Here is a 15,521-nt window from a genome sequence, read left to right as displayed (position 1 = left end):
AGTAACAATTACTACATATGAGTTTTTCACTATCCTCCCATAGCCAGACTGGAGAAGTATGGCTCAATCCATTATAATTCTGGTACAAAGAAAAAACCTTGTTTGTATTTTTTCAGACTAATCACAATAAGCTCAGGGTACAGCAACAGAGCAAAACAGTGTTGAAGAGTTTGTTTGTTTTGCACACACAGGAAGGCAAGCCGGCATTAAAATAAATCCCCACAAAAGAAATGATAACAGCTGCTAGCTCATTTAGGTTTGTACCATTAAGGACCGGGTTTGGTTTCAGGTAGCTTGTTATTTTCAGTGTGTAGCTGGAGGATGCTGTTGTTTTCAGCAACACCAACCTTACGCACCTTATCCTGCTAACCCAAACCCAAGAAGGTTTAGGGCTGGGGTGGTCACTAAAGGGTTCACTGTGATTGGATGGTACGATCGCAACCCTTGGATAAAACATATGACTTGTAGGAAGCTGTGAACTGGATGGTCAGCACCCCCCCCCCCCCCCCCCCCCCCCTCCACAAATTTAGGGCTGCTACATCAATATCTTGTTTTCTGTTTCTACACATGTTAAACAGAAAAGATGTGATGTGAGGTTTAAAGGCACCTATGACGCAAGGTTGAGTAAGAACAAAGTGAAGTAACAAGTAATGCGAGTAGATAGTATTATAAAACGTATGTAAAGTACTTCAAAACTGTACTTAAGTACAGTACTTGAGAGCATATTCCTTTCCACACCTGCAGATGACACCCGCAAAGCCTTTTCACCTGGTTTGATTTTTATACAGAAAACATCTTCCACATTTAAATCAGTTGTGTTACTGGTAAACACTCTAAACAGCCTGCAGTTTGTGTGGCCTGTTGCCTTTTGGTCAACATCAGGTTAGATTGGCCTTTTCAGGGTATGACATAAGTTTCACTAATGAAACCAGGTTAATTTCTGGATACGCACAGCTCGGTGAGCATCACGGCTGCTCCACTCATCCACGAGGGAAGAGCTGGAGGGGCATCAGCTGTACTTCCTGCACAGGACTCTCCTTCAGCATGGTGTGTTAATCCAGCGTGAACATGCAATCCTCGACACACATCCAACAATTCAGAGGCTTCACATCAGTACCTCACATCAACAATTCATGTGGGCGAACGCATCAACACTTAGACAGGCAGCGTGTGAGGGTGTCAAATCAAAAGCCTTGTCATTCACACGCTCAGTAGTTTGTCTGCATCCAAAGAGGTGGCAAACTAGCTGTTATACTCTTCCGTGAGACAAATTAAGGCTAAACATGACACCGCTTTATGGTGTGTGGTGTGAAAACAGACAAGAATAGGGGTTGTTAGTGGTGGATATAAAAAAAATACAGTTCAAAAGCAGTAGACAGACAATGAACAATGGAAAGACAGACAGTAAACATATCAGTTGGCCAGTCAGTCCAGACAGACACGTCATCCACTGCGATCAAAGCAGTCCTGCCTTTGTGACATAACTAGATGCTTCAATTTATGTGGATTTGTATGGCTGTCCAAGCTATTGGGTTAATACTGTATTATGGAGAGCTCTATTTCAATTACACAAACAGAGTCAGTAGGGCAGTAACGCTGTGCGGCCTCTCTCTCTCTCTCTGTCATTCTGTCTCATCTTAGTCCAGGCCATCTGTTACAAACACATCTCAAATAATGTGGCATGAGGCTGACATATAAGTTACCTCTGTTGCAGACTATTACTGACACACGCTGACACACACCTCGTAGTAAACTAAAGCCTATGCGAGATGAGCGCAAACAGGTGCAACTTTGTCCAACGTGCAAGCCAGACTCTTTGGAAGTAATTGCGTGCCGACTGCTGAAACCTTCTCAAGTGTTGAGGACAGGATGCAGGAACTGGAGCTATGTATAGGCAGACGTCAAAGCACGCATTCACCTATAGGAATACATGCTCACAGATGTACAGATGCACACACACACACACAGACACACACAAAGGTAGTTTGAGTCATCAAATCATTAGGTTTCTCAAGGCGTCCCACTCTTGATGTGACAGAACACTTCGTAGATGGAGTCCCACTTAACCCTCAGCGTTTCCAGACAGTCTCTCTGCCTCTCTCTCTCGATTACTGACTTCCTCACTCACTCTGGCGCTTTTCGAGACATTGAATATTTCCATTTATATGGAGGAATTGCGGAGAGTTAAGAGCAGAGGGGGCACGTTCACTCAGGAGACAGGGGTCAGTGATAACGGCAGTGGAGCAGTGGAGAGGGATCAGGGGTCTCTGGCTGTCCGTGAGAACATGAGTGACACAGGGGTGCCAGATACTATAAGCAAAGAGAAACGGGTTATGCAACTTATTATTCACTTGTCTCCCGCCTTATTTCCATATTCTTTTGTTGCAGAAGCTCGATAGGCCGCGGCCTGCACCTGGCACTTCCATGCCAACAAAGTCCTATCTGATGTGCTGCCACAGCACACACACACACGCAGGCACACACACACACCCAGAAACAAAACAGAGAAAAGAAAACAAATGAACACAGGACTTTGTGAGATGGAGGGGAAAGGTGATAATTATTCAGGAGTGTCCCAGGCTGGAGGTGGAGCCCTCCCCACCCCACCCCACCAAAAAAGAAAAAAACAAAAATAAAAAGGGATTTAAATTTTGCTGTGGCCTTACATGTGACAGTTTCACATGTTGTCAAAGTGGCCAGCATTCCCAGACAGCCACATTCTTAGAGAGCTGTTACTGAAGCACACCAAGTATCCATCCTTCACTTGTAGACTCAGTGTGAGCACATGATGGGAGCGCTACGCAACAACTCTCCATCACCCATGAACAACCACACACACAAAGACACACACGCACGCACACACACGTGCAATCACAGATGTAATTAGACTGAATTCAAGTTAAAAAAAAAAAAAGTTGAGTCTTACCTTCCTCAGCTGAATTAGGCTGGAAAAACAAACAGAGAGACAGAAAGACACTCCACATCTCCACTACAGAATGACACTGACGGAGAGAGAGGGAGGGAGAGCGCATGAAAGAGGGAGATAGAGTGAGTGTGTGTGAAAGAGCGAGAGAGGGAGGGAGGGAGAAGGGGGGGTGAGAGAGAAGGGGTGGAGTCTGTTAGCTCTCTTTATCTGAGAGAGGGAGAGAGAGAGAGAGAGAGAGAGAGAGAGAGAGAGAGAGAGACAGAGAGGGAGGGAAAGATGGGGTGGATGGATGAATGGATGAGGAAAGGAGAAAAATATTTACAGAGCAGCACATACAATAAGTACAACCGAGTGCCAACCGAGGAAGTAAACAAAACACTGTTGTCAGAGAGATGGTGGAGGGAGAGCGATCAGACGGTGAAAGGAGAAGAGTGGGAGAGAGATTTTTTTTTTTTTTTTGACTTGAGAGAAACAAAGACAGAAAGAGAAAGCACGGGAAAGTCAACAAGAGAGACTGACAGGAGGAGAAGGAGGTGGAAAATTAATAAACAAGTTTGCTTGGTCTTTAAAACAACCGTCTAGACATGTCTAACAACGTCAGTTCCAGCTCTCCGCCAAAGCCTCGCACACATTTCTGCAAAGGCCGCCTGGCAGACTGTGCCTCAAACTGTGGCATCCCTCACATGTCTGGACACTGTGCTAACTTGCATTTTTTCAAGCTGTGGCATGTGAGGGTGCCCAACTTTTTTTTTTTTCCCTTCTTCCTTTTTTCTTATTCTTGATCTCACTCACTTTTACCTTTTATGGAAAATGAATATAATTTAGATGCAGTTTTGGATGCTTTCCATTCTTCATGTGGCTTCTTGCTGTTTCTTCCTAACAGCCCCCTCCCCCCCCTTCTCTCCCCCTCACCCCCCAGACACGCTCCTCGCCTCACAGGATTGCTCATCCAGACAGCATCTAGACACGCACTCACACACACGCATGTGAACACGAGTGGCTGAACATTCCTCTGGCCCATGCACGCCACTCGCTGGTCAGAGCGCAGTACTGCAGCTTGTTGATGGGCTTTCATGCCCCAGTTCACTGCAATGTGTAGCTGAAGACTTTAGTAGACTCTTGCAGAGAGATGTTGCCCATTGGCTTGACACAGTTAGATGGCCCCATTCCCAGCCAGCCGGGGGCACTTTACCAAAGGCTCTTTGCGCTGAGGGGCTGAGGTGAACACAGTAGAGTGGATGGGGAAATCAGTCACTTACTGGTCAATTTTCAGTTTGTTCATTAAGAAATTGTCCCATGTGCCACCTTCAAAAACATGTCTGTTTTGTATGTTTTTTAAAGATGAAACTAATGGGTTGATTAATCAGCCACTTGATCAATCAATCTGTTAATTAACTTTTTAAGCAAAAGTGGTCAAAAACAACTGGTGTCAGCTTCCCAAATATTTTCTTAATTTTCTGTCCCATTTCGCTGACAGCGTGTCAGCAATGAAAGCAATGGAGGATAGCTACTTTGAAATCCTTTTAAGTTTGCTAAAAACACACAGAGTCCTAACTCAGTCAGATAGCGATCACATGATTTCGATTCAGTGACACTATCTGATGTCCATAAACGTCCATAGGCTAAATCTGCTCATAAGTCAGAGAAAAAAGATGCTCCTTATAACTCAAGAAACTGTCTGAGAAATTTCTAAGTTTTCTTCAGTATCAGAGTTATACATTGGCAGTCATGTGTACGCACATTGCTAGTAGTCAATAGCTGGTTTGGCATACTATTAACGGTGAGAGCTTCGTGCCAAAATGGAAATATAGACTATAGGCAAAAACAACAACAAAAAATTGTAGGCCACAGTTAACTAATTGAATCTATGACTATGATTTTAGACATCTAATATCAGAAAAAAATGTTGTCTTAAAGTACATTTTCAAAGGAAACCCTTTTTGGGTAAATATTCTCTTTAATCTCTAAAACTGTTGCGGTTTGGCTTGCGACGCTTTTTGACAAGGGAGGAAATGTGATAAAATGTCAACACTTTCATGAATGTATTTTATTTGAACCCAACCCTTCAGCAGCAGCAGCAGCAACAGCAGCAGCAGCAGCAGCAGCAGCTACACTAAACAAACTGTACTCTGTACGGTTTTCAGTTCATGGCTTTATTTCAGTATTTCAGAGTGCTGGTTAGCTCTACATTGAATTAGGGCACAGCTAACTGAGGTTTTGTTGGGTTGCACAAAAGGAAATGGAGTTGTCACAGTGCAGAAGTAGGTACCAGACAAAATATCTGACAAACCTCTCACACTTTCATTTTAGTACAGACTGCAGTTGCATTAAACATTCATGACAAGGAACTTGCTTTGACTCATTGCATTACAGACAGAAAAAAACAGACTGTGTATGCTCATAATTCACGCATTCCCTTAGAAAAGATGGACAACTTTATTTCCTTTTAAGCTTCTCAAAGCAAGCGTCACTCATATTAGCACAACGCGAGAGCAGAGGACATTATAACAGAAAAACAGTACAGGTCAGGTACCTGACTCTCGCTTCACACTCAAGTTACTCACTTCTCACATCTGCTTTTAGGCAACACAGTGACATTCATCATAGTGCTGGTATTTCCAGAGTGCAAGACAAATCAATACAGATGAGACAGGATGATGAGGAACAAATGACCAAAACTACACACACACACACACACACACACACACACACACACACACACACACACACACACACACACACACACACACACACACCCCAAACACATAGAGCATATTTACATGTAACAGAGAGCCGCACACAATACAATAATGGACGAATGATTAGAAAGTAGTCCGACTGCCAAAGTGCAAATAAAATTCTGCTAAGCTCAAACACTGAAAATCCAGAAGAAGATGCAACTGTACAAATACTGACACAACATTTAGAAGCACGTATGCTGTGCTGTAATAGCTGATCATAATGTGATCACTGGAGATTCTACAATATATACACACAAATACAAATGATAAGACATCTTTTGTGCGTTAACATTTGAATTGAATACAGTTTTAGTGTTGGCTAGTATCACATGGCTAGTATCCTGTTTCTGCTGAGATGTGTTCTTATGAATTTATCAGTAGTCTTGAAAGTGTTTCCACACATTATTTCACACTGGCAAGCCCTATTAATTTGATGTATCCCTGTTTTAGAGGTTGTAAGGCATTTTATTTTGTGACATGTGATTCATAAATTACTGCTACAATGTGGACAAATGACAAAAGTATTTCAAGTACAGTGATGGAAGTATGTATTTTCTATACAATAAAAATTAGAAGCTGACTACTCAGTATGACATAATGGCTGTGGAATGAAATCATAAAGCGCAAGTTGTATCCTTATTGGCTTTCTCCTCTTCGTTAAGGCTTGGCGGTGGTAAACTACACCACATTCTCATACAAACAGTATATCTCAGAAATTTAGAAATTTACAGAACTGTCTTTGTTGTAACATATCAAACAATACACTAAGCAGAGGATATTTCCATGAGAATAAATATATTTTGTGTCTTCTATATGCTTAAACATATTTAAGGGTGAAGCACATCCTCCATATTTAATCTGTCTACTCAAGGCAACATGGCTCACTAGCAGCAAGGCATCTCAGCCAGGCGAAACAGCAAGTCAGGGTTTTTTCTTTTTTGGGGGGTCAACCTAACAGCCTCCAAAACCAGCTTTTCAAGCTTGACCCCAATACGTAAACCCCCCCAAATCCTGCAACCTTTTAACACTGGGGGTAGTTGAAGAGCTGGCACTTAACACTTAACATATGTTGAGCCTCTTCTATGGCAATACGCATGAAGCAGGTGCTGGGAATGTTAATAAATATTAAGTACTGGTAATTCAGTTAAGTGTGTCTGGTAGGATTACATGGAATTGTTTTAGCATGTATGACTGCTTCATCCTTTAGAAAAAACACTATTTCATTTTTAAATAAGGCACACTAAAAACATGTATTAAAAAAAGTAACATATGAAGTCTGCTGTAATACACTGAGTTGGCTTTTGCTCTACAGACACCAGCCTTTCATCATTTAGGAGTTATGAACTATAACTCCTTACAATATCTATGTGCTTGGAACCTGATGTCTGTCTTGTACCCTATTTCTTCTTCTCTCTAAGGATGTTCATGGCCTCCCTGCAAGATCCACCATGGGAACCTTTTCTGTGGGAGACATGGGTGGAGCTTCTTTGCTCTCTGGCAGGCCGACGGCCACCGCTTCAGGGTCCGGCGACTGGGAGGATTTCCCTGCACTAACAGCAAATCCCTGAGCAATGTCGTCAAAGGTTCTTCCTTTGGTCTCAGGCACTCGCAAGAAGGTGAAGATGAAGAATAGGATAAGGAAGATCATGAAGATGATGAAGACGTAAGGACCACAAAGTTCCTGAGAGAGGAAGAGAAAGATGTTTTTACCTGCATGTCAAACTCATACTGCTTGTAGATTTTAGTGAAGAAAATCTCTTCATACCTCCAGTTTAGGGAAACCCAGCCCCACCAGGAAGTTAGCGGTCCAGTTGGAGAAACCAGAGACAGCAATGGCAGCCGGTCGGGGCCCCTGGGAGAAGAGCTCCGCAACGATGAACCAGGGAATGGGCCCTGGACCCATCTCAAAACTGGCGACAAAACCAAACACAGCCACTATGGCCAGGTAGCTTAGAGACTGGTTGGTCTTCTGCTCCAAAAGAGACACAAAGATAATGATGAGATGTAATGAAGGAGCAACTGGGTCAAAAACCTCACATAACAAGAGGAATTGTGCAAGCATCACTCACCACTAGAGACAGGGAGATCGTCATGATGAGAGCACAGATAGCCATGCCAGCCAATCCAATGAGGTGTAATGTCCTTCGCCCCGCCCGTTCAACCAAGAAGAGCTGACATCAAGGAAAAGATTGATTAACAGTCCAATAAATAGAAAACGTGCCTTGTACTGAGACACCAAATGTGTAGTCAGACACTTACAGAGACAACAGTAAACACAGTGTTGACAACTCCAGCTCCAATGGTGGCATAGATAGGCTGAGTAACACCAGCTGTGTCAAATATTCCTGTAGAGTAGTAAAACACCTGAAAGTGGAGACAGAGGAAGAGTTACTATTTACTCCAGTCCAGTATTGCCTTAAACCTGCATTAACTGATTTTTTTCACAGAGAAACATCAGCATTTATTTAGAGTTATACTTTTATCCATCTGGTGAAGTTCAAATCCAATATTCATGCTCTATTTTAGCTCTGTTTTGGGCGCAACCCTCTCCTGGCAAAAACATAAGGCTCTTTGGCAGCTAAATGGGCACCATGTAGTCAATAACTTTGTCTGTTGTTTGGTGATGGGTAGGTAGTCTACAGTGGGGTTTAAGAGCTCATAAGTGAAAAATAAAAAACACACAGCTAAATGTAGCAGCTGCTGTGCTGGAGAGTGATCCGGTTCATGAGTGTTAACATATCTGTCAGAGTTCAATCAATGTTGCAGCCTTTAGCCGTAGGCTACAGCAGCTTCACTGTGATAGTCAAGTCAGACACAGCAAATGCTAACACATTTAGTCAGCCCGGTTACATGACCTCATTAACAACATACCTATTAAATAACACTGTCAGCGTTTCTTTCCACTGACACTCTTGAATAGAAGGCTTGAATTATTCCACTCAATCTAACATTGCCCGGAGCCAAAGAGCATCTCTTGTCATGTGCACGTCAGAAACATTTGTACAATTTCTGTGAATGCTCCTTTAAACATTCATGTTCGGGATGACAGCTTTGAAGAAGGCCTCTCACTTCACACTGACACTTAATAATAATATCCCCAACACTCCATTATAGGATATGATGTTTTACTCACAGCGTTGATGCCAGACAGCTGCTGAGAGAGCTGCAGGACGATAGCGATAATGATTGGCTGGCGGTAGTTTGGGGAGCGGAAGAGTTCGAGGATGGACACTTTCTTTTCCATGGACATCTTCATCGCTTCTTCCTTCATCTCCTGAATGTCATCGCTGACATCCTCACAGGCTCGCAGACGCACCAGTGCTACAGAAGGAGGAAGAGATGGATGAATGGAGATGAAGGAAGTGCATTATTTATGCAAATATAATGTACAGAAAGGACGGGGAGGTCTTGGAACATGTTAGATGGTAGAAGTTTAATAAATCATATGCACACACTATAAATAAAGGCCACCTCATCTACGGGACACACTTCAATCCACATATCATTAAAAATTCTGCCATCTTGTTAGCACAGTGTAAACTGTCTGACCTTTTCTGGCCTCCTCCTCCTGGTTGAGGACGATGAGCAGGTAGCGGGGGCTTTCGGGGCAAAATGGCAGCATGATGCTCTGCGCTATGGCAGGTACGATGGTCAGAGCCAGCAGCAAAGGCCACAGAGTGTCTGAGCCGAGCAGAGCCTCCAGACCGAAGATCTAAAATACACAGGCAACAGATAAGGGAAAAAAAAAATTAAAAAAAAATTAAATCTTTAACTTACAAAAGAATATTCTGCAAAGATGATTAAAATTTTAGACTTTTTGTATTTATGGTCATGTATATTTTTCTTGCAAATTTCTATATCCAATGGGAGTAAAAAAGGACTGAACACAGGACTGATCAATGGACTCAGAAAACCATGATGAACATAGAGTTCTTCAAGCAAAACTGATCTTAAATCCAAGCAGAAATATAATGTATTTCTGCACAAACTAATATCAAAAGCATGAATGCTGTACATGCTATAGTCAAAGTAACATAATCACAACTTCATACCTGTGCCACCAGGATGCCAATAACCACACCCAGCTGGTGCAGCGTGCCGAAGGCTCCTCGGACAGCAGTGGGGGAGATCTCGCCCACGTACATGGGTGTCAGTCCCGTGCACAGGCCGCAGAACACGCCGATGATCAACCGGCCAACAATGACCATCTCAAACGATTTAGTCAGAGCCGACAGTCCCATCAGACCCCCACCGAGCAGAGCTAGCATATTAGACAGCAGCATGGATTTGCGCCTGGTGATGGGAGACAAGGAAGAACCTCAAAATAAGTAAACAATAGTAATATTAAATAATGTGATAAAGTACATCTTATATAGTATATCTAAAGACATAGACATCTTAATGCAGTAGTGCATTCCTGATGTTCTAACCTGCCAAATTTGTTGACCATGGCTCCAACGGAGAAAGACCCTATCATGCCTCCCACACTGAAGACGGCCACAGCAAAACTCCACACCATAGTGATGGTTCCTTGGCTGAAAGGCTCCTCATACCGCTCCATCGACACATTCAGGAAAAACCTGCGTAGTTTCTGAAAACCACAGGAAAAGGTGGTGGGATTAGGAGGTGATGAAACAGAATGTTTGTGTTTTTATGATTTTATGATTAAAAAAATCTTTTAAGGTCTGTCTTGTGCTTGATGTATATTTGAATGTTTCTGACACATCCACATGGGGGCACTATAGCTTTCAGCATCACTTCCTGGCAATGCTGTGCTCTATTCTAGGTCTACTTGAAAAAAAAAAGGGAACAACAACATAGAAATGTTAAAATTATTATTTTTTTTAATTGGCAATCAAACAGTGTTATCACAATATCAACATCAGGGAATGAAGATGGCATTACATCTATTATTCATCCAAGAATTATGCCCACTCACTTTCTGGTTTACTGTCATAAAAGATTGAAAACACTAAACATCAATTACAAGAATTCATCAAGCTGTATGACTAGCACATTGCAAACACACACACACACACACCTGCTCTGGGGCATTGATCACCCCGGTGTTGTAGCCAAACTGTAGTGAGCCAATGACTGCTGTTGAGACACAGAAGAGAAGGTAAGCAGTCACCTTCTTCTTTGGCTGTCGAGAGAGAAAATGGAAGACAGACATTAAATATTAAAACAATGAGCAGATGGGAGTTTATGTACAATTATTCCTTCAGTTTGTGTAGAGGACATGGCCTGTCAATAGCTCCACAAAGCTCTTGTTGTTCATAGTGACTCTGGTAACTACAAACAATGAGCCTTTCTACATCTTCCCTCTCTACATGTCTCCAGCTTCACGCTGCTGCGAGAGCTAGGTGTTTCAACGCTGCACAGGCTCCACCATTTGCAGCTCAGAGGTACTTTTCAGCTAAGTAGCTAAAGACACCCTGAGAGAATAAGAATGAATCCTATTGTGAATGTTTTTCCCTGCTGGTTTGGGAATTAAAGTGGGATTAACTCATAATAACTAGCTAATACACCTGATATTAATCCCTTACATGGCTGTACCCCCTGCTGGGGACTGCAGTATGCAAAAGTGTCCAACCAAGCAGGACTGAACCAAAGAATTTGTTTGCATGAAGTTGTAGTTTCAAGACTAGAACATGGAAGTGCCGAGCAAATCAAAGTTTCACTTTGAATTAAGAACTAACCACGTCAACACATCTCTTTTACATTTCCTGTAATACATCAACTGTCTAAGAACTTTGGCAAAGCGTATTAGTTGCATCCACAGTCTAATGGTCAAGGGCTAAAGTTCAAATAGGTTCATTAATGAAAGAAAATCCAGTTTAATCCAATTTTTCAAAATCTGCCCTTCTTTCACCACCAACTCGACTACGTAACATCAGTGTAACACTCATGATGCTAATAAATACGGCGTTTTGTTAAGTCAGTAATCACACTCGAGTCAAATACAAACACTTCTAGCTACAAATGTGTACAAAAACAGGCACAATGAGCTTTGCTGTAGTGTACACGATACCACTATCTGCACAGATAAAATAACCAATTCCTCAAACGTCTAGAAACAGCATGTTCACGTGGAACAAACTCCCACAATAGGCAGCACGTTGAAACCAAAGGGCAGTTCAAAGGGTTTTCGAAAACAAACTGTCTGTTCCTTCTGGTCAGCAACGTCCTTTTTCTGATTCACTGCAATTCAGCAGAGAACCTAACACTCCTTATCTCCTTGAAATATGCTTTTTAAGTACATGATATTTATGGCTACGCCTATCAGGTGCTCATTAACTGATCATATACCATGACATGGATCACAGTGAAACTACTCAGGAGAAAGAGATTTATGACTTGAAATAACAATAACAGAATATTCTGCCACACGGAGATAGTGATTATCAGTTGCAATTATGACACAGCATGTTTCTTGCGGGAATATCATGACCTTGTCTCATAATAATGACTGAAACAGACAAAAGCACTGGTGCTACAGTCACATTAATCATATGTGACAGACATACACAGCGACAGGAATTGGTTTGTTCGTGATAAAGTAATAATGACACAGAAGGAGAAATACAAGGTTCTAGTAATGGTACAAATCATTATAAGGATGAAGAGATGAAGAGAGAATATAATATAGTTGTTTTAAAAGAGAAACAAATCAACAGCAGATTAAAATGCAAAGTTGACGTCGGTTGTAGCTGAACTGGACCTGATGAGATCAGATGTGGAAACACTGCAAGGAGGCATGTAACTGTGGTTCTATATACTGCGAATGTGTGCATGTGAAATAAACAATGGATCTGCAATGCATCTGCTGCAACATCCTGGTGCTGACTAGTACTTTGTCAAAATGTCTGGGCTGTTAAAACGCCCTCTTGGTACAACAACGTCTTTAACCGGGGAGTGGCTGATTGAGTAAGAAGCACTATGTGGTCCCACAAGCCTGTATTCATTCTTATGCATTTACGTGTGTTTCAAATGTGTGGGTTGTCAAATCATGTTATGTTGCAGAATATCTGCTGCTGTACTGCATGCTGGCTCAAATTTGTGTTTCAACATAGCACCTGACATTCTGCTAAAACAAGTTATGAATACATAATACTAACTGATTTACCCAACACCTGCCGGGACATGAAAACACCAACAAATACTCAAAGATCGAACACGACTCTGGATTATCATGCCATCTTACAATCTCTGTCTGTTTCCCTCTCCTTTCCCACAGAAAATGTTTTATTTCTCCTTTTATATTTTTTAGCTGTTTTGCACTGAATCTTTCCTGTGTCTTCTTATCATAAACTTTTGCAGGAATCCCTTTGCACATTTTTCTCTTCCTCGCAATGCATCTGAGAGGGAAAAAATCCAACTAAACGAAGAGATATTTGTTTGCGCGCTAATATTCATTGTGAATTTGCTGGCGGTTACATCAGCACACATTGTGTGAAAATCTTAGTACGAGCCACGAAAATGAAGTAACTATCGTGCAATGTGTTTCAAAAGATAAACCACAGGAAGGTTTGTGTAACCACATGAGAGCAGGAAGAGTTTTAGAGTGACTTTGGATATGTTTTATAATGTCAAAGATTATTCATATTTAAAGATCACCATTTCATTAATTGCATTAACTCTCCTGTATGCAGCAGCATGTCCTCTTCCCCTGTCTTATGTTTCTCTCTCCGTCCTTTCTCCATTCCCTCTTCCCACCTCCCTACGCAGCAAACAAATAAAAGCAAAACACACTCAAGTTCAAACTTGCCACCCTCCAGCCCAGTTTCTTCTGTCTCTCTTAGTCATGTCCTGAAATGCTTAACTCTCATCCCCAGCTGCTGCTCTTGCCAGAAAGGAAAAATACAGAATTGCCAGCCTGTGACTCGTAAATACCATACTTATTCTTTATGAAGTGCTGCCTCAAAAACAGGCACAGAATAAAACAATAGCAAAAGCCAGACTGACACTCTTCCTCAGAAACCACTGGGAATTATGAAAGGCAGCTTAAACTGATATGTGCAGTCGTGTGTGCAGAGTTTAAAGGTTGATATTAGATTCAAGTTTGGAAAATAATGCATGTTAAAACAATACCAGCAACCCACGCAGCAAGAAACAGTTATATTTACCTTCTCATCCTCCATCCGCTCCATTTTTATTGCTTAATTGAAGATATGAAGAAGAAAACTGACTCCTCAGATTGCACAGTGAAGCTTCTTTTAGACTCAGCTGTCACTTACGGTCACTCCTTGCCAACACACACCTCTGTGCAAATAATCAGCAGGAAAACCTGACAATGAACAAACACAAGAGCAAAATATGAGAAACTTTAAGCAAACATCAATTTTAAAAAATTGCTAGGATAAATGTTCACAATATATGAACATATTCAGGATCAGAAATGGATCTTGTGGGTTATAACAGTGACTCTGCACTGTATCTTATTCCGGTAAAGACCATAAACTGCAGACCTGATAGACTCAGATAATGCAGAGCACAGCTGAAGCACTTTCCTCCTCTCAGTGTACTCAACAGGAGTCGGTGCCCAAAACTTAGTACAGTAAACCCCTCCCTCTTCTTCCGTATTCACCCTCCTCTCTAATTATGAACTCGAGAGATGCGTGATGTAACTCCTTCTTTTCATTATAAATTATTGTCGCTTTGCTAATTTTAATCAATAAAAGAAGCACGAAAGCATGGGACGCAGAGACTATAATAACGCACAGTGTTGAGATGCTGCGCGTAACAAGTGGATTTAACTGAAAATGTTCAACACTTTGACATACAAACAGATGATCAAATTCACAATGAGCAACACTTTTTGACAATGACAATTAGTTAATTATGAATAAAAATAAATGTTTGTTTACCGTAAATGTGGGACCTGTGACAGCCTTTATGTATCCAGTAAAACGATCCTTTCGAGACCTCTTTGCTATGACAAATGTTCAATCCTCCCTCCTGCATGTGTGGTTTTATTCAAAGTGGGACGCGTTCATGAGCACGTTTAACTGTTTCATCATTACTCACACATAGCATGCGTAAAAGGCGCACGCCCAACTTCGCATCCTGTCGAGTCACTTCGGGTTTACCCGTCTGGGGTTGTAATGCCAGCAGCAGCAGCAGCAGCTGCGCAGATGCGTTTCCGCTCAGTTGATGAACGGGGACGTGCTCGGGCGAGCGTACAGTAAGCGGACCAGAGATGGAGAACAAACGGTGCCGGTGAATGGAGCCTCTGTGCTGCTGCTTGGCCCGTCGGCTGCCCACCGGGTGAGAGGGAACAAAAGGCAATGTGCACGGAGTTCAGCTACAAAGCCTGGTCATGCAGAAATCATGAGACCGGCTCAGTGGGTGGCAAACAAACGGGGAGCCCTCCTAATACTCCATCAACTAATCTCCACAACCCGCATAAATCCCAGTCCGGAATTTGACAAGTTCAGAAAAAAATGAGTGTTAGCTGGCAGTTTTAAATCCACTTGATGAGCAGGGTGAGCCTGTAGTTTGCAGTAAACTTTCAAATTTCTGGAAGCTAATCTGATTTTCATTGTCAGTTTTAACTGGAGGCCTGAGGCCTGAGTTTGATTTGGGGTTTGGCTGGCAATTTAAATATGAAAATGTTTTTCTTGTTTTCTGGTTTGGTAATTTTTTATTGAAAACATAACCTGGATAGCCTGTACTCCTTGAAGAAGACAACTTAAATATGGATGATGAATGGATATTTATGGGATATCATGGCTGCAAAAAAGACTTTAGATAGTTCACCCACCCCCACTCTATCAGATCTTAATATGCCAAAATTAAAGTCTGTATACCTAAATGAAAGTATGACAAAGCTAAACCTTTCGTGATTCATT

The 15,521-nt window shown here is 41.9% G+C and overlaps 2 protein-coding genes across 3 annotated transcripts in view; both read right to left on the bottom strand.

Moving 5' to 3' along the window:
* Positions 1-3,032, bottom strand: part of ephb6 (eph receptor B6) — a 35,495-nt gene extending 32,463 nt beyond the window's left edge. Inside the window, exon 1 of the mRNA XM_046399148.1 lies at positions 2,927-3,032. Coding sequence (XP_046255104.1) covers positions 2,927-3,032 — 106 coding nt within the window. The remainder of the gene's footprint in view (positions 1-2,926) is intronic.
* A 2,031-nt stretch (positions 3,033-5,063) lies between these two features.
* Positions 5,064-14,694, bottom strand: slc2a3b (solute carrier family 2 member 3b). Of its 2 annotated transcripts, none has more exons than XM_046399214.1 (11): positions 14,538-14,694; positions 13,797-13,957; positions 10,709-10,813; positions 10,098-10,258; positions 9,720-9,960; positions 9,217-9,379; positions 8,801-8,988; positions 7,927-8,031; positions 7,737-7,838; positions 7,433-7,636; positions 5,064-7,348 (listed from the first exon to the last, which is right to left on the bottom strand). In XM_046399214.1, the coding sequence occupies exons 2-11, from the start codon at positions 13,818-13,820 to the stop codon at positions 7,091-7,093; spliced, it is 1,551 nt and encodes a 516-aa protein (XP_046255170.1). In that variant the 5' UTR covers positions 13,821-13,957; positions 14,538-14,694; the 3' UTR covers positions 5,064-7,090. The 2 variants fall into 2 exon arrangements, with proteins under 2 accessions (XP_046255170.1, XP_046255171.1); XM_046399215.1 differs by lacking the exon at positions 14,538-14,694 and adding an exon at positions 14,139-14,258.
* Positions 14,695-15,521: the final 827 nt, after the last annotated feature.

This window comes from Scatophagus argus, chromosome 9 (assembly GCF_020382885.2).
Source record: "Scatophagus argus isolate fScaArg1 chromosome 9, fScaArg1.pri, whole genome shotgun sequence".
Taxonomy (NCBI): domain Eukaryota; kingdom Metazoa; phylum Chordata; class Actinopteri; family Scatophagidae; genus Scatophagus; species Scatophagus argus.
Note: the sequence above shows the minus strand (reverse complement) of the source record. Positions and strands in the feature narration are given on the sequence as shown.

Coding starts and splice junctions, on each gene's coding strand:
- slc2a3b (XM_046399214.1), bottom strand. CDS start 13,820: ATGGAGCGGATGGAGGATGAGAAG. Junction 10,259..10,708: donor TGATCAATGCCCCAGAGCAG/GTGTGTGTGTGT, acceptor TGTGGTTTTCAG/AAACTACGCAGGTTTTTCCT. Junction 7,637..7,736: donor CGATCTCCCTGTCTCTAGTG/GTGAGTGATGCT, acceptor CTTTTGGAGCAG/AAGACCAACCAGTCTCTAAG.